The sequence below is a fragment of the Equus caballus genome, chromosome 4, assembly GCF_041296265.1.
Source record: "Equus caballus isolate H_3958 breed thoroughbred chromosome 4, TB-T2T, whole genome shotgun sequence".
NCBI lineage: Eukaryota > Metazoa > Chordata > Mammalia > Perissodactyla > Equidae > Equus > Equus caballus.
In genome coordinates, this window is record NC_091687.1 from 9,889,370 (window position 1) to 9,914,950 (window position 25,581).

Consider the following 25,581-nt stretch of genomic DNA (forward strand, 5'->3'; position numbering starts at 1 on the left):
CTCTATTAACTCACAATCTTCACAATAACTACAAGGCCAGTAGACTTTCACAAAAGGGAAAACTGAGGCACAGAGGCTGAGACACTAGCCTGTAGGCGACACATCTAGTAGACGGCAAGCTAGTATTGGAGCCCAAGTAGTCTGGATTACTCCGGTCCCATAATCCTCCTCAAGAGCCCACATGCTTGACCACTGTGCTCTACCACCTTTATGCCCCCAGGCTGTAAAGGCATGGCTGCCAGCTGATGATGCATGAGGCTGTCCAAGAAGAATCAACTGTTGACCAACGAGCAGAATTTAACTAAAGGTACCACTCTCCATGCTCTCATGATGCAGTCCTATCTGTACATAAAAATACCAATTGTTCACTTGTTTTTCTCAAAAGCTCACAATCCACAGAGTATCTTCCATGTGATTCATATAGCATGGTGGCTAAGTCTGTGGGCTCCGGGATCACACCGCTTGGTTTTAAACTTTAAGCTCTGCTACTTCTAACTGTGCAAGCTTGGGCAAGTCACTTAACTTCTCTAGGCCTTCAATTCCTCATTGGTAAAATGAAGATGATAATAGTACTCACTTCCTAGGGCTATGATGAAGGTCAAGGGAGACAGTCCATGGAAAGTATCAGCAGAGTGCCAGGCACATAGTATGCATTCAATAAACATTAGACGTCACTATTATTACTCTACTCAATACTTTTTAAATGATAAACTGTGCAAAGCATAAGCGTTTCATAAATCCTTGACTAAATTACATGTCATATCACAAAGGAATATCTTCACAAGGAATACATAAAACCTCCCCAAAACAAGCTACTTGGGAATTAAAATGCTTCCTTGTTTTTTTATTTGTACTTCTAAGTCTCAAATATACAGCTATCTTTTTTAGAAAGTATTTTTATAGCTTTAAATGTTGCAGTAATAGAGGATCCTAAAATACATGGGACTAATTTATGGAGATAATATGACTACTTAACAATGGATCTGAGAAAAATCAAGCCAATATGATAAATTACTGTGAGAAAACAAGCATGAATACCAACAGTCAAAAGAAAATTCAAGCTCATTCCCAAAATAAAACCTTTTACACCACATACTCAGTTTTCTCATACATAAAGCAGAATTATAATTACGAATTGTTATGAGAATCAAGTGAGATAGTATACAAAACACTTTATAAGTGCCAAAGCCTACTTGTGGAAGGTCTTAATAATAAAAATACTTTATTGCTGCCTTTGCCTAAACCAAATTTAGTTTGGCTTGGAAATTTGTAAATTTTTAAAGCTTCTTAGAAGATTCTTATAATCATCAAGGTTTAGAAACACATTCAAAGAGATGTGCAATTAAGGGAACGATTATCTTTACTATATTGATGCAATCTCAGGCGTGCATCCAAGTTGTTACTGCTATATGATGTCTCTTTACAGACGCAAGTCAAATGTGTGACCTAATTCAGAAGTCTGGAGTGGGACCCAGGAATCAGAATTTTTAAAAGGCCTCCAGGTGATTCAAAAGGTTATTTGGGAACTTCTACTATAATTTTTTACTGTGTCTATAATTTAATTGATACTTAATATGTCGATGGAAACTCTAGAATGTAGCTCTAGTATGAGATGGCCAAAAGACACTTAAAAATATGTCTGGCTCCAGGTTTCAGTCAGTCACCATCAGACACTCCTTCTAACGTACCTCCGTCACTTAGATTGCGACTCCAATGCAAAGTCAGCATGGGGCTTTCAGGGTGAGTTATGAGAGAGAATTACAGGCAATGGGAACCAACAACACTGAAACAAATCTGAAAATCAACTGCAGCTCATCTGTGCAGATGTTCACAACCATTTCAGACAGTCTCCTTAGGCCTAGATGAGAGATATGCCTAATTCTCTGGATCCCATTACCAAATAGTACAGTCACTCAGGGGCTCATTTAGAGAGGAGCATCCAAACTAGATAATGAGCTTACTTCTCAAGGGGAAGTGTAAGAAATATGGAATCGGTCTCTAAATGAATGCTGAGGAATGGGATACTAAACCCTCCCCAGCTGGAATGGTTAATTAATGCAGTAAGATGGAATACTATTAAAGATAGGTAATAGAATAGGATAGATAAAAGGAAATCTTCAGAGCAATAACATAAAGAGCTTTCACTAGAAGTGATTTCTTAAATGGGGAACTGGCTCCATGGGAAGCGGCACAAACAGTGATGCCTGGAACATCTGTAGTTTGACTGGGTCAAATTTTAGTGAGGTTTCAGGCAAAGCTTTTGACTTATATAGGCCATCACTGAAGAGATATTCATGTAGATGGAATGAAACAGACAAGAGTAGAGAAGGTAAAAGATGGACAGGATCTCCAAGGAATGTTTGTGTCTTCTTTCTCCCATCTGGCACCGTGGACAGCAATCCCCAACACACAAAGTAGGCAGACTCATTTTGCTCCTTGAAAGCAAGCGAGCAAAAAGTGGAGGTGTAATGACCGTGTTCAAAATGAAATATATCGAGAGACTGTAAAAAATGCAGGACAATTTGAAGAGCAAGGGCCAATACATTCTTTCGACAGGTACAGGTTTCCACTATCTGCTCTCTCCCACAGAAGTCAACTGTATTAGCAATCATGGTTATACTTATCAAAGACGGACTCTAAATCAAGCCTCTATACGTAAAACACATCTCTTCCATAAGAATAATATTACAAAGGAGACTGACAGTCTTAACTAAAGACTTAGTAGCCCTTAGCAGCAAATTATATTCCCTTGCTTTTTTGCCATACAGCGACTATAACTACATATAAATCAGTTATACTAAGAATTTCACAGCCAATCATAACCATTGCATGAATAATTAGTATGCTATTGGAGCAGCTCTACAGAATGAGAGCCTTTGGAGTAAGAATTATTAGCAGCCATTGAGCCTGGGGAGTCTAGCTGGAAAAGAGATTGAGGAAAGATGTAGAAACCTTTTTTTCTAAGAATACCAACTGGGTTGAGAGTATACTCATGTGTTAATGTTAAGTGGTGAAACTAGGATATCCAAGTGCATCATAATGAAGGAAGTACAGTAACATTATCTCAAGATCCTCTGTCTTTTTATACTACTTTAATTGCTTCAAAGGAAAGACGACTTCTGCACACTAGAACACAAGCTTCATAATGATAGGAACTACATCTGAATTGTTCATCGTTTTGTTTCCAACACCTTGTGCTTAGCAGACACTCAATAATTATGTGTTGAGTCAGCCAAGAAATGCTTTGATAGATGTGTATCCCCAGGAAAGTTAGATCTGGCCTTTTACCTGTTATCCTTGATTAAGTGTCTTGCTCCCAGCTCAAGTCAATCCCTGCAGCTGTGTACTAGACCCCATCTCCTCCTGCCTAGCCAAGGACAAAAGTCAGCTGCTCTCCCCTTTCTCTGCTGAGCCATCACTTTGTCCTCTGTACTAAAGGAGCCTCGTCAGAATACACATATTTTTGCCATCCTAAGAAAATGTCCTTTTGATCCCACTTCCCCTCCCAGCTATAGTCTCCTTTATTTGCTCCCCTTTGAAGCAAAACTTGAGACTTGCTGTCTCCAAGCTTCCTGACACCCTCCATCTTGCTCTATTTATTTTCTACTTGTTTTTCCCCACAGCTCACATCATTTTCTAGCAGACAGTATAATCTGCTTATTTATTGTGGTTTGTTTATTGTTTGCTCCCCAATGTTATGGAATGTAAGATCCACAATGGCAGTGTCTTTTTTTTGAGGAAGATCAGCCCTGAGCTAACATCTGCCAATCCTCCTCTTTTTGCTGAGGAAGCCTGGTCCTGAGCTAACATCCATGCCCATCTTCCTCTACTTTATATGTGGGATGCCTGCCACAGCACAGCTTGATGAGCGGTGCAACGTCAGCACCCAGGATCCAAACCAGTGAACCCAGGGCCGCCAAAGTGGAACATGCACACTTAACCACTGTGCCACTGGGTCGGCCCAACCTTTGTCTGTCTTATTCACTGAAGATTCCCAAAGACCTAGATTCATCCCTGGCATGCCGAAGACACAAAATATATGAGGCAAATGGATGTCTAAACAGTTACATATTATTGTTCTAAACGTGTATTCACACGCGATTATCTATCAAATAACCTAAAAACTTCCTTGAAAGTCGATATTAAAAGAAAACACTTTAAATGTTAGAAAACATGTGCACACTAAAATGGTGTTCAGTATTACAGAATTCTCAGAGAAATTTATAGCTACTTAGACATAGGAGTAACTCTAGGTAAACTTTATTTCCAGAGATGCAGACATATACAAATTCCCTCATAGAATATTGTGTGATTACTGAGTTTAAACTTTAATGGAAACTCAGGATAAATTTAGGCAACAAGACTCACAATTCCTTCAGACGTTCATCAGACACAATTAACTGATACCAATTAAATATATTAATGCTCTGTGGTAAAAATATTATCCTATCAGAGAAGAATGAGCTTACTCTAAAAAAATATATTTTTAAAAAAATCTACAAATCGGAGAACATAACTGGGATTCAAGGACTAAAAACATTCTTCTGCATAATTAAAATGACATTATATTCAGTTAGCAAAAGTATGTAAAGCTCTTAAAAGATTGAAAATACTGTAAATGCCAGCAGATATAGATGGAACAGCATGGACCCAGGGCAGCTTGGAACCCAGGGCAGGGCCAGGGCCTTGTTCTAGTCTTGATAATAACCCTGGTAGGAACCGAGTCCAGGCCAAGTCAGACATTCCCCAAGGAATATTTTGCTGTCAAAAATCGGGATGAAAGAGGTAAAGTAAACGACAATGAAGAGGGATCTGATATTGAATAAGGGAGGAGGCATGTAATGTCCAAGGCAAAAGGTGAATACAGAGAATGTGTGTGACAAGGAGGGATATATTTACTGAGCACTTAATAGGTGCCAGGGGACATGGAAGATTTTTGAAACGACTAAGGATGTCTTCCTTTAAATATTTTATAACCTAATGAGGACAGAGATGTACATCTAAATAACTTTCACATAAGAAAACTGAAACAAGGACTATCGTATGAACACAAATAACGTACGACTAGAGTATACAGAGAAAGAAAGATCCTGGCTGAGGGGACTGGAAAGACATCAGGTAGGAAACATCTTGTAAGCTGACCTTAAAGAAAAGTAGTGAACAGATGAAGATGGCAGCCCAGGCAAGGGCAGTGCAATCATAACGAAGCAACTGCAGGAGGGGGAGGTGAAAGAAGAGCTTGGAAGCAAGCACTCCAGTTCCTAAATGACACCATCACCAGGGACCACCAGCTATTCACTCCACCAACTTCCGCCCTTAATTACACCAGAGCATCTTGATTCGAATCAGCTCCCTCAACGTGATGCCTGAAGAGAGAAGCCATCTGCAGGGCTGCTAGGCTCTATCTGCCAAATACTAAAAAGGCAGTGCGATTAAATCAGGGTGCAGCTGAAGAAAAGCTTAGTGCTCTGAATGTGAGAAGCAGCCCAAAGCAATTTGTAGCTCAAATAATTCGTGCCCTACAGAGCAGGGACTGATAAAGACAGAGATCAACCAAGCAGAATTTTTTCCAAGTGTACAAACACATATTCTGACAAGGGTAAATTAAAGGAACTATCCCAGACAGAAGGCCGGAGAGTTTCCTGAGTTAAAATGTACGTGTGGAGTCAGACATTTTTTAGAGAATGGAGCAAGTTATTGGTAGAGAGGTTTTTGGGTAAGTGCAGGCTGAGTATAACACACCCCTCCAGCATCACCTCTTGCTTTATTACACTTCATTAAAGGAAAAACGAGTTATTGCCCACTTCATTTTTATGCTGCTTTCTTGATCTATAGACTATTTGTTCTCTGTTAGAAAGGTTTGATATGAGGCATGACTTTCAGTAATAGCTTCCCTTACACACTCTTTACTGAAATGGCTCCAGAATTCTGTCCTCCTGGTCTGCCATGTCCATTTAAGACCTGGGCAGGTGTTCACCCAGCATCAAAACACATCTCTTTCCCCCTAACAGCCTTATCCATTACATAAAGGACCCAAACAAGCCTGATCCGATTTAGAGCTTGCTGTGTTCTGCCAAAAGATATCTACCAAAGGGCAAAAACTGAATGTGAAGGCAACCAGACACTTAGCAACACACCATTAAAGAATGTCATGACTATCACGACACTGCACTTGCTATATTTTGACCACACTGTGATCTCCAAGAGCCCTGCTATATTTGTGTCAACATAATTTAAATATTTTATTCTTCTACCTTCCCTTGGCCCTGAATGATTTCTTTTCTCAAATGCATGACCTGAAATAATGTCTATTTTAGATAAAAGTATAAAAATCAACAATGGGAGGAATATGTTCTATAAATAATACACCCATAATTTGCACCAGAGCTGCCCTGGCACGAGTTAAGCCCTCATTCCAGTATTGATACTCTACTGAGCTTTCCCTCAGTAGCCACAATGGAAACAGGGTAATTAGGGCCAATTCTACAATCCTGTGAAATTTACTACTACACCTCTCATAAGAAATTCCTGATACTCTGGGGGGAACCACATTTTAATTCTTCAAGGGTAAATGCAACGTGTACATTTATAATTGATAACAATCATCCTATTAAAGTCTAAAAAGAAGATTCCAGTAAGTTAACAGACTACATTAACTGCTACCTTTCTTTAGGGTGCTAATAATGCTTATTATTTAGTATACTTATATGTATAGTAATGCAGGTACATTTAGCATAGTGCAGCCCGTGAGTCAACTTTGTCCCACAGACATGGCTTTTTTCTTTAATAGATCCCATTGTAAAATTCAATTAGGTGCTAACAAGTAATAGCTGAGTAATTTCCACTGGTGCACAGTCAGAGTTAGTGGAGGTAGAGGGGAAACTCTCAGAAGCTATGGTGCCAGAAGCCAGGGCTCAGAGAACTTCCAGCAGGCACACCACTAGGCAAGGGGGACCTCTCGGCTGGTGCACCAAGTGGGTGGTGAGTCTTGGCCAGCGGGCCTCTGGAGCAGAGGGGAGGGGAAAGTGCAAGCTGATATGAATCAGCCCACAGCCAGGGAGCAGGGAACGCTTTCCACTGGTGCGACACAGGAAATGAGGAGATGGGTTACATAAAGGGGATGCACAAATAAATATGTATATTGAGAAGCCAGATTTCTCACTCTCAAAGAAGGAAGTACAAACACAGAAAGAGAGAAGGCTCAAATAAAGCAGGAGACACTGAATTATAATTGGAGATGGCATGGTTTCAGAAAGCTGAGAAATAAATAGTATAGATGTCTGTGCGTGTAAATACACGTGTGTGTGTGTGTGTGTGTGTTCTGTCCACTTAGAAGGCCTAGAAGCACAGAGAATACTTCCCACCCAGATCTTGGTTTCTAAATGCCATTCTCCACTGAAAGAAACCAGACTCCTTGAGAAACAGCTGATTCCAAGGCTGAGTAAAGAAAAGCATGACATGAACCTGGAACATCTTGTGCCAAAAAGTAAGATAGAGTTCTCAAAGAATGATGGGGACATCTGAAAGGGACACAGGATTCCACTCCCAGGAGTCCCCACTGGCCAAATTGGGGACAACTGTGCTTCAAAACCACCACTAATAATAATAATGTGTCATAACCCATTGAATAAAATAAGAATCCATAAGTCCATACCGACATAATTAATTAGGGGAGAAGAGAAAGTTTGACCATAGAGTAGAATGCTAATTAATAAGTGTATAAGGAATTTTTAAAAAATCATCATTTAGCAACCATCAGACTAACAGCTAATTTAGACAAGAAGCTTCAGTGGCATCCCCTGAGAACTTGTCAGAAATGCAGATTCTCAGGCCTCATCCCAGAGCCACTGAATTGGAAATTCTAGGGGTGGGGCCCTGCAACCTGCACTGTACCGAGGCCTCCCAGGTGATTCTGATGCAGCTAAAGTTTGAAAACCACTGCTCTGCTGCCCACAAAACTGGCCACCTGAGGTTCTTACTCAAAACCCAGAAGGTCTAGTGACCTGACAGGAGGCTCTGTGGCTGACGGAAGGTCTCCACACTCTGAGCCAGGACACTGCCATTTAGAACTCGACAATTACTCAAAACAGACCCAATGAGCTCACATTTAATCAAAGCAGTGGCTATTTCAGAAGGTCACTATTAATATACGAAAGGTGGATACACTGACATGATGGCCATCTGTGGCACAAAAAAAAAAAAATAGTTCTAAGGTACTCGCTAGGCCTTTTGCTCAAGCAACCTGCAAAAGTTTTCAGAATGTAAATATGATTTCCCATAAATAAAAATTTTATCCACACTTTAACCCACTGTCAGAGTACATTTTGTATTTACATTCTTCTTAGAAACTTCTCTTCTGTAATTTTCCTTTTTAATTATTTATATAAGCACGTCCTAAAAAATGTCGTGAAACTGCTTACAAAAATTCACACAAGATTCAACATCTCTTCCATCCCAGGAATAAAAACATGCTCTAGGAATGTGCTCAAAATAATCATTTCTGCCACTAGGTTCAGCTTCAAGTTTAACAAATATTTTAAAGCTTATGTGCAAAGCACTCAGTCCTGTGGAGATAAAAAGATGAAAGCAGGCAAACAGGATCCCTGTGCAGAGGAGAGATGACGAAGAAGACATGTTCCAGCTTTCAAACCATCATTGCATTATCCTCATAAATGGAATTGCTGGTTCCGAATTCTCACCACTGGAGAGGATTTCAAGCTCTCGATATTTCTTTTCTTCTTCTTTTGTATTACACCAGAGTTAGACTGTTTTCGGTGGTGGGCATGGAGAGAACCCGCAAAACTACTCTGCTATGGTATTTAAAAGAGGGAATGAGAAGCTGTGGTGATGTGAGAAGTGAGACCTCCTTTTCCTTTATTTGAGGGACTGTTCACACGTCGCACCTCCAGTGGGGTGCTCACATCTGTGCTCACAGAAATGGGATCAAAGCTGGTTATCTGGGCCCAACCAGCCCCTGTGTCATTTTGTTGTTGTGTTAGCACACTTGCCACAGGCGTGCCATCTTAGTGGGCAAGTTTATTATCAAGAAGGAGGGAGGGAGGCCAAGGACCTTTGTTCCACTTCCTTTTCTCTGCTCATTAATGGATCGTCAACAGGCAACCAGGTGAACTGAAAGGAGTTGATGTTCCCACCAGCAATTCTGCTACTTGTTAGCAGCTCTGGTAAGAGAGGAAAAACAGATAGGAAGGGGAAAAAAAAAAATCCTGGGAGGAAATGTGGAAGTCAGATTTTGTTCTTCCTGCTGGATTTCTATAACCCTTGCTTTCCTTAGCGCTCTTCATCATGAAAGTCCTGAGCTCTCTGCAGAGGAGCTCCCTCCAGTCCCTTTTGTTCTACTCTACTTTCCCCTTTCCTCCTGTCCTAACTGGGCAGTTTATGAAACCTGGACCTCAAAGACACTGCAATGGGGAGTCCAGTGGACAACTGAGAGAGCAGGAACAGACCCTGCATCCATGCTCTTAATCTAATGCAAACTACCTTTTAGGAAAAGAGGTTTGGGATCAAAAACAAAATTTGGGAGTGCAATCAAAGAAAAGATAAGCCTCAAGCTAGAGTTCAAACATAGACCCTTCTGCCACCTTTGTTTCCAACATGAAAAAGTAGGGACTATGTCAATAACTATGAGGACCCTTACGATTTTATTAAAGGGAATTTAGAATCAAGATCAGGGCTCAGAATGTTTGAACAATTTCTAGAACATTCCAGAATGGTCTACTTTTGATTAAGTGTTAATGGAGTGTGGCCAGATGACTATCATATAATGCACAGATCCAAATATAATTCATTTTATACTGCAGATAGTAACTTTTTTGGATTTGAAAAATACATATTCACAGAAAATTTAAATATGAAATCTAGATTTCCTAGCTCAGATAATGTCTTCAGAGTAGGCCGCCTTTAGATAATGCCTTCTGCCTTTAGAGTAATGACTCACCATTACATTAACACGAAAAATAATAGGCCTTGTAGAGGTTACCACAATCTTGTATATCCTCCTTCCTAGCCTAACGCTTCCACATAAGCAGCACACCTTTTCAGCATAGGCAACAGGCGTGAACTGGTCACCAATACATATTGGGGGTTAAAGAGATACATTTTTCCCTCTATAGAGTATTAATAGATTCAGCCTTCAGCTTTTCTTCCCAATCTTTACTTTATTTCTATAGAAAATTAACAGTTCTCTCTCCTTACCTTCCTCCCACCCCTTCCTTTCCACCCTCTCTCCCTCTAAAATACGGACGGGGTAAGGTACCCTCTCTCCTCACTGCAGTACAATGACTATAAATTCACTCATTCTGATTAAAACAAAAAATATCAAAATGAGCATGTGCAAATACAAGATGTTTCCGATCCAAAAATATTTGCAAAGGATACCAAAGGGGGTCAGGAGACCCTCTAAGAAATGCTATTTCTTTATTTCGCTTTATTTGTCTCACTCTCATAAAGTAGAACTGCTTGCTCAAATTTCCCCAAATTTTGAAGTTTTACCCAGATCTTAAAATCTGCTAATGTTCTTCAGAGACCTAAGGTATTAGTCTTCAAGAACGATAGTATACGATTTGCTCCATAACATCTGAAAATGTGTATAGCGACAGGAATTGATGGCAGGGCAGCATTATAAAGTTACCCCATGCTGATGCTCTTTCTGGCACAGATCACTTAACCGATGAAGTTGATGATTTAACCAACTGCACTTTTCCCTAATACCTTAGACAAAACACAATCCTCCCATGGTTCCGTCAACAAAGTCCAAAATGCGTAATAAAAATTCAATGTAATGGAAAAAAGCAGAGCGCCTCCTAGTCATGAATGCGTTCCTGAACTTGATGTTTCCCCAGGTTAACCTTCTGGGGAGCTAACAACATCATAATGCCATAGAAATGATAGAGGAAAAATCCAAGAGCAAAGAACTAATTAGCTCCATAGGGACACACCAGACAGGAAGGCTAAGTTCCAAAGGGTAGAGTGTAAACCCTCAAGCAGGGAAAACTATAAACATGACTCACTTCTTTATCCAAATCCGATCCCTTAAAGCAGACATTTGGGATTGCCCTGTGAAGTAAGAGGGCACTGATTGACAAGTTTTTCGGTGGGAAGTTGCTGCAATCCAAGACAATGATCGGTATGAGTGTTATCCACATGCATGAGAGAATGCGCGAGAACTTGGCAAATGAGAACATAAGGAGACGTGGAGAATCTGTTCTCCTGGAGGAGCCTGGGGGACAACTTCTTCTATGCGCCTACATCCAACATTTCTCTAGGAATTCTCTCTTCTACCTTGGTTAATGCAAAGCTCTCTCTAATACTCAGTTATTTGGTCATGATCTGTTTTTCTATCACTGTTTTCTTCTCCACCTCCCCTCTTGTTTCTCACTTTCAGATAGAACGAGATTCCCATCCCTCACAGTAAATGCAGTTCCTATCTGCACATGTCCACGCTTAGTCTCGGGATGAAATTGAAAGCATTCAGGAATGTGTTTTGGTGGAGACTAGTCTACTGGCTCTATACCTACTGGATTTTACAACCCCTGCTGGTGAGGAAAAGAAATAACATGTTACCAGCGAGAAGACAATGGGAACCCTGCTACACATATGGAAGAAAGAAACCTCCAGGATCAGGGATCTGCAAACAGAAGCAAAGAGGGTGACACAAAACCTGTGATGATCTCCCATTTTGGGGTGTCATCCCTGAAGCCACACATCCTCACCCCTGAGGCCACAATTTCCTCTGTGGACACTGGTGGCTCGAACGATAGTAGGAAAAACAAATCCATGTCCTCACATTATCCCCATGTCCAAATCCCATTTTCCAGAGTCTGCTGGCCCAGCCTTCTTCCCACTCCACCTCTAGAATGATCTCCAGATTTGAGGCTTCTAATCTCAGAGGGCCTGGCTTGTATCTCTCCCCCATCCCTGATCTTCACGCATGCTCTCTAAAGAGTGATACACTAGCCAACTATCAAAGCCTTGGAGATAGAAACAGCCCATTTCAAAAAGTTTATTTCTTTACACATGCATCTGTTGAGCACATAGCAGCCCATTAAAGGAACAAACATCACAAACTGTGTTTCTCACCCATTTTTCATTCTTGCCTCCCCTGAAGGGCCTTTTTAGACATTTTTTTTCTAATCGCACCCCTCCTTGGACAAGTTTAATACCATAGATATACTATATATCTGTTTCGTGACATGTACACATAAAAAGAGCATGATTTTTTTCACCCACCAAGAACCAATTTTTGCCCCTTGGGAGAGACATAATGCCTGCTGAGGATGCATGATCTTAAAGCAGGCAACAATTAAAGTAATTTTGCCAGAAGTGTTTAACCACTGCTTCTCTAATACTTAGTGGCGTATAAATCACCGAAAACATCATCTCCCCTTTAGATCAGTCATCTGTATTAAGGAGCTCCAGAGAAGCAAAGTCTTAATCTCCTGAGATGCTAAAACACAAATCTTCTTCCCGCAGCGCCTAGTGCCTCTTCCTCGGCCCTCCAGAAGAAAGTCTACAGCATTAGCAAGCATTAACCCTCAAGGAAACACTAACCCCAATGAAGTTCTTACAACCTTAAAGCATTTTAATCATATACTACACAAACCCAATCAACTCATTTCCCACTCCCTTAACTAGATAAACATACTCACTTCTTGCCGTTTGAAGTTCTGGACATATTCTTCAAACTGTTCATCTTTTGTCTCATCGGCTTTCCCAAGCTTCTGAAGGACCTAGTTTGCAAATAAAACAAAATGGTTTGATTTAATAACGTTTTCCAATAATAGGCAGAGCAAGGTTGTTGCGTTGCTCTTTTGAGGAGATGTCACTCTTAGCACAGCTGGTTTTTCTGTTCTGGGACATCCTGGCTTTGGAGTTCAACAGGCTTTAACCACAAACCCATCACTCCCAGGCTGCGTGACTTTGAGCAAGTGTCATGCTACACTGCCTTTATTTATTTACGTATCTGTTCTCTCCAGTAGGCTATATATGACTTAAAAGACAAAATCTATGCCTTGTCTTTTTGGCCAAGGCATCTGGCACAAAGCTTGATGTATAACAGGTATTCAACTGTTTGTTAAACAGTGAACCAAAGTTATTCAACTGAAGTATTAACTTACTTCATAGGGATGGTATTAGAGTCACTGCAGCCAGGCACATGGTAAGTTCTCCCTCTACCATCTTCCCACATTCCCTTCAATTCGAAACTCTTGAAGAGGCACTGGGATACGCTAGGCCCCACGATAAGCACTGGTCATCCAGAAATACAAAAACGAATAAAGCAAGGCCCCAGCACTTAATCTTAAGAAATTTATAATCTAGTGGGGTAGACGAGACAGGTTCACAAATAACAAATCAAAGACAATGTGTAATAAGCAACATGAGGGGCTTTCAAAGTGTTACGGGCAATCTCCTTTAGAGCTGAGGGCTTCAGGGAATGCTCTGCAGAGGTTCCTCAAACGGTACTGGAAGTTCCAATAGACAGGAAGGAGGCAGAGGACATTCCAGCCAAGGAAGCAGCCTAAGTAAAGATCACTGGAAAAATCATTACGACTGTGGGATTGGGCATGAGTAGTCCTGTTTTCCTAGAGCACAGGACTGATTATCAGGAGAAGTCGTTCTTAGAGATACAACAGAAAGTTACTATGAGACAGAGCAGAAGGATTCTGAGAGCCACAACTGGGTTCACTATTCAAACTCCTGTATCTAGTACCTAAAACACCAACGTGTTTAAGAATATAAAAACTCTGCAAACACTGCCTTCTCAGATACACGCGCCCTACGGCATTACCAAATATATTTTTGTGAAACATAAACATTCAGGTATTAAAACATATATTCTTACAAAGCACTTTCTATGGCTAGGTTTTACACGAGATTATACCAATTTGTTTCCTAAAATCAAACCTATACCCTTGTATAAATTAAGAAGTTTTAATGAGGTCTTTCAAGGCCTCATTAAAACTACCTAAAACTTGGAAAGAGACAAGAGACATTACTGGGCGTCCTTTGGTGCTGTGCTGGATTGCATTTCTGATTGGCCTCCTGCCGAATGGGCATTTTACAGCTCCACAGGGACAGAGGTTAACTCGAAAATATCTCTTAGAAAGGCATGATAACTGTTTCCGTCCAATGGAAAAGATAACCCCAAAGATTATAGTTTATCACCCTGTAGGACTTTAAATAGTTTTGTATCTAACTCAGCAATCTTATTTTAAAATCTCTTCATTAAACAGTCCATAAATACCCAGCTCGACAAATACACTGTGAATCAGTTTTAACATCATACTGGGCACTTCATTAATTAACGAGTTGAATAAAATCTATGACACATATATTTTATGTTTACATGAAAATCTTGTCTTTAGTTTTCAAAAACTACAACAAGAAGATCAACCTAGAAGAGTTATGCAAACACAGGATATTGTTACTATTATTTTTATTACTATTGTTGTAAGAGAGAGAGGGGAAAGCAAAATTACACAGGCCCATGAGCAAGAAAAGTAAAATTCAATCACAGAGGGACTCTCGAGCTTGTTACAAGATCCCTTCCCATCTATGCCCATATTTTCATTCTAAGTAATGCTTTAAGAAAGAGGAAGTTTGAAGAGTGATGTCAGCATCATGGGGGAGTGAGTTGTTCCCTTTGTCTCTCCCCTCTACGTTACAGCAACTGGACATCCACTGACAAACAGAGGATTCCTTACACAGCACAACAGGATGCCTAAGGGATCCATGCATCTATACATCTAAAGGTGGGTGGACTGGACCCCCAAGAGGAAATGGAACTAGGACAGCACCCTCTCCCCCTCCCCCAGCAGCAGTGACCCAGGGCACAGTGATCACACAGGCCCACACACCTGCAAGCAAACTTGGCAGGGGCAGGAAAGAAAAGGTGTGGTTTGCTCCCTGCCCATGTCCCAGCAGATCCAGTATGCACACCCCCTCCCCCTGCCCCTGGAGTGGCCAGGTCTTTCCAACAATGGGGATACTATACAAAACTCAGATTTTCCCAGTTTGGACAGGGTGCCCTGACCTGAGTTTTGAAAACACACTGGCTAGCACCAGAGACCAGAGGCTGCACAGCAAGCAACAACAGAAACCTCTCCCTGCTTAGCTGCTGCTCCCCGCTAGTGGTGGCAGGAGAAACCTGCGACCAGAGATTTCAGGAACCACAGCAGAACCGGTGACCCTGCCCCCATGGATGGCACCCCGAAAACCAGCTCCACTAGCAGCAAGGGCTGCATACAAGTCCCTGGGTCCCCAGGCCCCCAGCAGCAACAGCAACACTCATGAACCCAGCACCTCTGGCAGCAGTGCAACCAGCATCCCCAGACAACCCAGGAGCAGTGGCATAGACAATGTGCAGGTCAGCAGCATCTGAGCCCATGGAGAGCCAATGAAGAGCCAGTGGAGGAACACGAGATCCAGGCAACCCCAGAAGCAGCAGAAGTGCTTGGAGCCTGGTAGCCTCATTGGCAACACCTCAGACTGCAGGGACATCGAAAGCAGCAAGACACAAGCAACCTGAGAGGCACAAGGAGCACAAAGAGGGCACTGACGACACCTCTGGCAGAGGCAGCAGAGGGTGGGAAGTGCAGGCTGTTAAATACCATCCGAAGCAGCTCAGAACCAAAGTCATCAAAGCCTTACCCAGATAAGAAAGGTGGGTACTACCACGAATGCACTGGCAGAGGATCAATTCATCAAACACCAGGAACAACTACAGTAACACGGCAGAAGAGAAAGAGAATAACAATTCTCCAGAAACCAAACTTGAAGTCACAGAACATTACAATCTAACTGACAGAGAATTCAAAATAGCTGTCATAAAGAAACTCAAGGAGTTGGAAGAAGATTCAGAAAGACAGTTCGATGAGCTCAGGAATACGATTAATGAACAGAAGGAGTACTTCACCAAAGAGATTGAAACTCTGAAAAAAAAAAAAAACAGAGAAATTCTGGAGAAGAAGAACACAATTAATGAGAAAAAATAATGTAGAAAGCATTAAAAATAGAGCAGATCATATGGAAGAGAAAATTAGTGAGACTGAAGATAGAAACCTAGATATGACCCAGGTGGAGGAGGAGACAGAAATAAGATTTTTAAAAAATGAAGAAGTTCTTTGAGAAATATCTGACTCAATTAGGAAAAGTAACATAAGGATTACAGGTATCCCAGAAGAAGAGAGGCAGAAAGGAGCAGAGAGCTTATTCAAAGAAACAACAGCTGAGAACTTCCCCAACCTGGGGAAAGAACTGGACATGCAAGTCCAGGAAGCTAACAGAATTCCTAATTACCTCAATGCAAAAAGACCTTCTCCAAGGCATATAATAGTAAAACTGTTAAAATTAAATGACCAAAACAAATATTAAGGAGAGCAAGACAGAAGAAAATAACCTACAAAGGAACCCACATCAGGCTTTCAGCAGATTTCTCAGCATAAACATTATAGTCTAGGAGAGAGTAGAATGATACATTCAAAATACTGAAAGACAAACACTATAAGCCAAGAATACTATAACCAGCAAAATTATCCTTCAGATATGATGGAGAATAAAAGCTTTGCCAGACAAACAAAAGCTAAGGGAGTTCATCACCACTAGATCTGCCTTGCAAGCAATATTGAAAGGAGCCCTCCTACATCAAACAAAAAGGCAAAGGTTTACAAAGCTTTGAGCAAGGTTAAATAGACAGACAGAGGGGCTGGCCCCGTGGCCGAGTGGTTAAGTTCGCGCGCTCCGCTGCAGGCGGCCCAGTGTTTCGTTGGTTCGAATCCTGGGCGCGCACATGGCACTGCTCATCAGACCACACTGAGGCAGCGTCCCACATGCCACAACTAGAAGAACCCACAACGAAGAACACACAACTATGTACCGGGGGGCGTTGGGGAGAAAAACGAAAAAAATAAAATCTTTAAAAAAAAAAAAAAATAGAATCAGAAAGCTGCAGCTCTAAGTCAGAAGAGGTTGGCAAACCCTTAATTATACCATAAAGGACAAAAAGAAACAAAGCATCAAAAACAACTATACCCACTTCAATATGATCACAAACTAACAAGACAAAAAACATAATTTATGAAAACAAAAATATAGAAGGGGAAGAAGTAAGGGACAGAACCTGCATTGGCAAATGGAGATGAGGCAAATTGAATGCAAAAAGACATTAAAAGGATGATACACCATGATCATGTGGGATTTATTCCAAGGATGTCTCAAAATGCACAAATCAATTAATGTGATACAACACATTAACAATATCAAGAATAAAAATCACATGATCATCACAATAGACGAAGAGAAAGCAACTGACAAGATCCTACATACATTTATGATAAAAATTCTCAATAAAATGGGTAAAGAAGGAAAGTATCTCAACATAATAAAGGCCATATATGACAAAACCACAGCCAACATTATACCCAATGGTGAGAAACTGAAAGTTATTCCTCTAAGAACAAGAACAAGAACAAGAAAAGGATGCCCGCTCTCACCAATCTTATTCAACAGAGTACTGGAAGTTTTAGCCAAAACAATTAGGCAAGAAAAAGAAATAAAAGGTATCCGATTGGAAAGGAAGAAGTAGAACTCTCACTATTTGTAGATGACATGATTCTATATTCAAAAAATCCTAAAGAATCCGCCAAAAAACTATCAGAAATAATCAAAGAATACAGTAAAGTTTCAGGGTACAAAATCAACATACAAAAATCAATCGCATTTCTAAGCACTAATAATGAACTTTCAGAAAGAGAAATCAAGAATACAATGCCATTTACAACTGCAACAAAAAGAATAAAATACCTAGGAGTAAATTTAACCAAGCAGGTGAAAGACCTATACACTGAGAACCATAAGACATTATTGAAAGAAATTGAAGACGACATAAAGAAACGGGAAGAAATTCCATGCTTATGGATTGAAACAATACACATATTTAAAATGTTCATATTACCTAAAGCAATTTACAGATTCTATGCAATACCAATCAGAACCCCAATGACATTTTTCATGGAAATAGAACAAAAAATCCTAAAATTTATATGGAATAACGAAAGACCTCGAACAGCTAAAACAATCCTCAGAGAAAAGAACCAAGTTGGAGGTATCACACTCCCTGAGTTCAAAATACACTACAAAGTTATAGTAATCAAAAAAATTTTGGTACAAAAACAGACACACAGCTCACTGGGACAAAATTGAGAACCCAGAAATAAAACCACACATCTGTGGACAGCTAATTTTTGACAAAGGAGCCTAGAACATGCAATAGAGAAAGAAAAGTCTCTTCGATAAATGGTGTTGGGAAAACTGGACAACCACATGCAAAAGAATGAAAGTAGACCATTATCTTACACCATCCACAAAAATTAACTCAAAACGGATTAAAGATTTGAACGTGAGACCTGAAACCATGAAATTCTTAGAAGAAAATACAAGCAGTACACTCTTTGACATTGGTCTTAGCAGTATCTTTTTGAAAGCCATGTCTCCTCAGGCAAGAGAAATAAAGGAAAAAATAAACAAATGGGACTACATCAGACTAAAAAGCTTCTGAACAACAAAGGAAATCATCAACAAAATGAAAAGATAACCCACCAACTGAGAGAGATATTTGCAAATTATATATCTGAGAAGGGGTTAATTTTCCAAAATATATAAAGAACTCATACAACTCAACATCAAAAGAACAATCTGATCAAAAATGGGCAGAGGATATGAACAGACATTTTTCCAAAGAAGATATACAAATGGCCAACAGGCACATGAAAAGACATTCAACATCACTAATTATTAGGCAAATGCAAATCAAAACTACAATGAGTTATCACCTCACACCTGTCAGAATGGCTATAATTAACAAGGCAAGAAATAAGTGTTGGAGAGAATGTGGAGAAAAGGGAACTCTCATACACTGCTGGTGGGAATGCAAACTGATGCAGCTACTATAGAAAATACTATGGAGATTTCTCAAAAAATTAAAAATAAAAATACCATATGATCCAACTATTTCACTACTGGGTATTTATCCAAAGAACATGAAATCAACTGCTCAAAAGGATATATGCACCCCTATGTTCATCAAAGCATTACTCACAATAGCCAAGACATAGAAGCAACCAAGCGCCCATCAACAGATGAATGGATAAGGCAGACGTGCTATATATATATATACACTATGGAATAGTACTCAGCCATACAAAGACAAAATCGTGCCATTTGTGACAACATGGATGGACTTGAGGGTATTACACTAAGTGAAATAAGTCAGAGAAATATCGTATGATTTCACTCATATGTGCAAGATAAACAAACACATAGATAAGGACAACAGATTACTGGTTACCAGACAAGAAGGTGATCAGGGGAGGGCAAAAGGGGTAAAGGGGCACATATGTATGGCAGTGGATAAAAACTGGACTATTGGCGGTGAACACGATGCAGTCTATACAGAAACTGAAATATAATGATGTACACCAAAAATTTACACAATGTTGTAAGCCAGTATGACCTCAGTAAAATAATTTTTTTAAAAAAATTGAATTGTGGTAATGGTTACATAGTTCGGTAAATCACTGAATTCTATACTTAAATTAGTGAATTTTATGGTATTTATATTATACCTCAATAAAGGTGTATTAAAAAACTATCTGTAATAAACATAGCAAAATAATTTTTTAAAAAGTTTGCTTGAGGGCCGGCCTGGTGGTGCAGCGGTTAAGTGCGCACGTTCCGCGTCTTGGCAGCCCGGGGTTCGCAACCCAGGTGCGGACATGGCACCGCTTGGCACGCTGGCCATGCTGTGGTAGGCGTCCCACATATCAAGTAGAGGAAGACAGGCACAATGTTAGCTCAGGGCCAGGCTTCCTCAGCAAACAGAGTAGGACTGGCAGTAGTTAGCTCAGGGCTAATCTTCCTCAAAAAAAAAAAAAGTTTGCTTGATTCCTCTTTTTTCCTTTTACCTTTTTATAGCTGTGTCTCCCAAATGACCCCCCACCACAAAACCAACAAATTTTAAAAAACAAGAAAACTAAAGTAGCAGGGGAAAGACACCTAGCATTTACCATATGAATTTTTCCCTAATTCTTAAAATCTACTAATTCATAAATCTTTGTTACTCTAGATGAGGGAAGTCATGGAAGCAGCAACACCTCATCCGATGGCAGCGGTCTACAAGGAAGGTTATCAAACTCTTCTGGACAAGCAGCAACAGTCCAATCCTCGGTTCTACAACTTTGTATGTTAGTGAAAAGGCACTCTTGTCTCAGAGAATGGGAGAAAAGAAACAATCATTTATGAAGCATCTGCTACGTGCCTGAAACTGGGGAAAGTGGCACAGCACCTCTTTAGTTGTTGCTACCCTCCTATCTGGCACTTATTTTACCCACATGACAGCGGAGGAAATAGGATCACACAGTAAGTAGCTTAATGCAGGCTCTCAGGAAAATCCCCTTTCTGAGGCCTGATACCTCTATCACCACCCACCCATATAGCCTTTTCCCCTCGTTGGAAGCAAATAGGATTTATACATTTTAACTATTATTCTCATCTTCTCGTTCAAGATTCCTGAATGCTACCATGCCCTAAGAAAGCCATGTCTTCTAGGCTACACATGTACAACCATACAGGCAATCTTCAGCAGACCCCTTGCTGAAAGTTCTTTATGCAAACTTCGAATCATAGTTCTTCGCTTTTTATGTTTCTAGAAATTGTACAGTAAACTAAAATAACAAAAACACTAACGACAAAAAACTGCTCCTGGGTGTAAAGAGAGACAAAAGAATTATAATTGGATGACATCATAAGCCCACACTCTGTCTTCTAAGGAAAATAACGAAGGATTCAGAACTCCTCGAGTTATTGCACACCCACATCTTGATACCAGCTGCCTCTGATGGCACAGCCACAGGGGAGATGGAAGAGGCAGGGGAGAGAGGCAGGAAGGGATCCGGCCAACACTAAGAGCCTTCTCCAGGCCAGTCACTGCGTTAGGCACTTTGTGTCTATGATTTCAGCTGATCCTCACAGGAACCTGCACATCTGACTTCACAGACGAGTGAACTGAGACTCTCAGACTTCACACAACCTCCCCAAGATCATACCCTTTACAAGCAGCAGAACCAGATTCAAACCCAGTTCTTCTACTCCATTCCTCACAGTGCCGTCGCCACAAAGACAGTACCAAATGGCTGATCCACGTAATAAAATGGATGCTTATAATATTATGAAATAGAAATGCCAAACTTCTCTATCAAAATTTTAATGTGGTCATAGGGAGTGGTATCTATAACAGGTGCTAAATTATTTGCCTTTATTTCCACATAGCAAATCAATCCATCAAAAACCCATGATGATTCTTCTCACCTATAACAAAACCTCTGTTTCTCGATTTTGTTTCTCCAGGCATTTTTAATCTCTTATTTGAAGTAGAGCAAGACCTACTTTGCTAAACCATCAGATTCTACCATCACCACCTCTTTTCTGATTTTCCCAAGGTTTCCAAGCTCTCTTTTCTAACATGTGCCTCTGGACATCTTATTTCCCTCCTCTAAGTCCTTACTCTGCTTTCTCGAATCAAATCCTAGTTTCTCATGAAGGATCCCAAAGTCCCAACGCCCTGCCGACACTCTTCTTACATATCAAGAGAGCCAGCATGTGGCAGAAAGAGCAGTGGTTGGAAGGGTAGTGAGACACCGAGGTCCTCGTCCTGAGAAAGTCACTGAGAGGCAGAAGAGCAAATATTTGGCATGCGTGCTGTCATATTCCAATGCTGTGGGGAATCCTAGTTTATCACACCATTCTATCCTGCTGAACCTAGACTTGACCTCAGAATAGTTTTGCATGAAACGTATCTAAGTTGGCCTGTGAGCTGAAAGCTATTTATCATCCGTAACTTAAGATCAAGTTATGATGGGGCCGGCCCGGTGGCGCATTGGTTAAGTGTGCACGTTTCGCTTCGGGGGCCTGGGGTTCGCCGGGTCGGATCCCGGGTGCATACATGGCACCGCTTGGCAAGCCATGCTGTGGTAGGCATCCTACATGTAAAGTAGGGGAAGATGGGCATGGATGTTAGCTCAGCGCCAGCCTTCCTCAGCAAAAAGAAGAGGATTGGCAGCAGTTAGCTCAGGGCTAATCTTCTTCTTCAAAAAAAAAAAAACACCAAGTCATGATTCTAAAAGCTCCAGGCTTTCTTTAAGCAATGCTTCATTCCTACATTGACTCTTCCCATCATCCCCATCCTACAAAAATCCCTCTCCCATTATTCAATCATGAAGCTTCCCAGATCCTCCATGAAGCCTGACCACTCCAGTCTGAGTTACAACATCACCTTCTCTCCATCCAACCTAGTACCAAAACTCCCATAGCTATGGGCTTCCTGTTATTCCCATAATAATACCGCGACTGGGCTCTTCCATGCTCCAGGCACTTTTCCAAACGCTTCAGACGTATTAACTCATTTAATTCTCACAATAACCCTATAGGGTAGAGGCCATTAAACCCACTTTACAGATGAGAAAAATGAGACACTGAGTTTAAGGAACTCGTCCAAGGTCTCAGAGCTAGTTACTGGAGGAGCCCAGGTTCTGATCCAAGTAGTATATCCCATTCTACTGAGAGTTCATACACTTGCTCTGACCTTGTCAATACATTTTATTTCACTTTCAGGTTGTATTTGGCTTATCTTCACAGAACAGTGTTAAGAGCACAGGCTCTAAAGCAGTGGGGCTCCAAAACTGCTGCACGGGTGGCCTGAGAGGCGGCAATCTCATTTAGAAGACAAAGTTCTCAGGAAATCTTTTGAAGCTGTGTTGGTGAGCACACATTTTAAAGTAGACTACACGTGTCTTTGTGAGGATTGAGGGAGGGCTGATGGGGATGATGGAGTGGCTTTAAAGGCCTGCTTCTCCTGCCATCACTGTGGCATGTTGGCCAGACCCACGTTTGTCTATGCTGTAACATGGGCACTGTTACTTCATAGTACCTAGCCTCTCCTTGCCTCTCCTATAAAATGGGATATAATATTATTATATTCTATAAAGGGATATAATATAATGGGATACTAACATCATCTATTTCATAGAATTGTTTCAAATTACTAACAAAACCTTATATAGTATTTAACAGAGTTTCTAGTATATATTAAATGTTTGTTAAATGTTAGCCACTATTATTATCATCATCTTACTTCGGTTTGTTTGTACGTAGGCATCACGCTGCTACTAGTTGAGACTACACTCCTGGAAGGAACATGGATCTCACAGGTGTGCAGCGTCAGATGCAGGCCCACCTGACTTTGCAATGCTAACTTCACTGAGCCACCCATCCCAGCAAACAGACCACCAGGTGGTAGAATTTAGGCCCATCCAGTGCAGTTACAAGCCTTGAGTTGCCAGCGCTCCCAGAATAACGTGTATGGTGACAAATCCGAATTTTCTCCCAGGAAAAGAAATATGAATTAAAGGAACTCATTTTCTGGCAAAGAAGTATTATTTGATTCAACAAGGCTTTCCAGAAGAAAATGCGAAAAGGGCAGAGAGAAAATGAATGAACTGGAAGAAAGCAGTCCACTTGGTAGATTCAAGCGGAAGACAGGAGAAAAATCAGATGCCCAGGCAGATGTCATTCTGATGTTGCTCAAATGATCAGAACTGTTTTGGGTTGAAACAAAAGGATTCCGGAAAATAAAGTTGTAGCGTACGCAGTGGTTAAAGCAACAAATCACCAGAAATGTGTAAATGCTTCCTCTAGAGGAAGATGATTTACCAAAACATAAGGAACAAATCGTACTTTCTGTTTGAAAATTAGGGTAGGAAGAAGATAATACTATACTTTGGGAATAAAGAGAGAGAAACCACTTTCCTTGAATACAAAATAAGTAATAAACATGCCTTTTTTCATCAGACGTTTTCTTAGCTGCTATTTTTCATTCCCCCTTAGACTTGATTTATAATGTTTTAAATAAACCAAAGTATCAAAGTATTTAACCAATAAATCAGAGTCCGTGCAGATTGTTTCAAGAAATAAATTTTCTTTGGAGGAAAGTAGTAATCATTCTAAGTATACAAGTAAAAACCGCTTGTGTTATTCTATTCTAAAACTAATTGTTCATAATATATGCTACTACGCCTTCCTTTGGCACTAATAAACAAAGGGTTTTTCTTAAATAAAACTGTATACAGATTCACACACATTATCAATTACTCAATATCACACAGTTTCATTTCACAAACCAACGTTATCTATGAATAATATGAAAGATATATTATTCCACATTGCAAATTTATTATTTAAAAAATGCTGGAAGGATCCAGTAACATAAATATTAAAAGGACAAATAATCACTCTATTAACTAATAACTTCCTCTCAGTTATGAGTCTCTTTGAAAGAGCAGAAAATACTGCATTTTTTGCAAGAATTGGGCACTATAACTTGGGAATAAACTGATAAGCATAAAAAAATGAGATCATGTATCAATTTTTAAGAAATTAAAAAACATTTTAAAGTTAACAGTGGTTATTTCTAAAAGATAAGATTCAGGGTGACTATTATTTTTTCTTTATAATTTTCTACATTTTCCACAATTTCCTCAATGGTTATACGTTACTAAAGCAAGCAGGAAAAAGCATAAAGATAGATAAACAAGAGTTTATCATACTGATATCCTGTATATAAGAGATTTTACATAATAGATTCTAGTAGAAGTTAGTGAATTTGTTAGTAACCGGTTGAATCTCCCCAAAAGATACTGATGAGTGAATTAACATCAACTAGAAGAAAGATCCCAAAGGCAGCCCTCAGGGACCTATACCTGAGGCAGTGGCTCACTCAGTATGAAGCGTAAAGTGAGGGTATTAATGGTACTTCACAAGATTGCATGTAACTACCAAGGATACACATGGAAATGCTGAGCTATGATACCTGGCATATAATAAATGCTCAAGAAGTATCTATTATTATTATAGATATTATTATCTAACCTAATGAATAATTTCATCAATGGCATAAGCTTATGTAGACAAAAAGCTGGGGAGGATACTGGATACATTATATGATAAGAATCAGGATTGACAAAAAGAGCTTCTCTAACAAGATGAAATTCAACAGGGATAAAAGTTAGGTCAGAGATGTAATCGTACAAGTACTAGATTTATGTATTCAACTTTCAACCAAAATGTAACAGGATGAACGCTAGGAATACATGGCTTCTGCCCTTAAGTAGAACTAAGGTACGACTTTAGCAGATACGCAATACGAGCTGACAAAGTGATGTTGCTGCCAGAGCATCTAATGTACTCTCAGGCTGCACTAATAAGCATGACAGCTACCAGGAGAGCAGTCCCAAATGCTCCTCTCGCTGGATGAGTTGGTAAACACATAAATACATAGACAATCTGGAGCCAGCTGAAGGCTCCCCAGAAAGGCAGAGAGTTGACACCAAGGGGTAAGAGGTATATTTGATACAATTAGCTGCATTACTAGGGAGAAGAGGAGAGCAAAGAGCGCGGCTTTCTTCAATTATCCAAAGGAACATCACAGTAAACAGAGATTGGACATGTTCCATTAGA

General features: G+C 40.2%; 1 protein-coding gene across 6 annotated transcripts in view; it reads right to left on the reverse strand.

The window, feature by feature from the left end:
• Window positions 1-25,581, reverse strand: part of AMPH (amphiphysin) — a 227,823-nt gene that overhangs the window by 106,495 nt on the left and 95,747 nt on the right. For all 6 annotated transcript variants that reach the window (XM_014738983.3, XM_023638939.2, XM_014738984.3 and 3 more), the window contains exon 2: window positions 12,666-12,746. In XM_014738983.3, coding sequence (XP_014594469.2) covers window positions 12,666-12,746 — 81 coding nt within the window. The remainder of the gene's footprint in view (window positions 1-12,665; window positions 12,747-25,581) is intronic.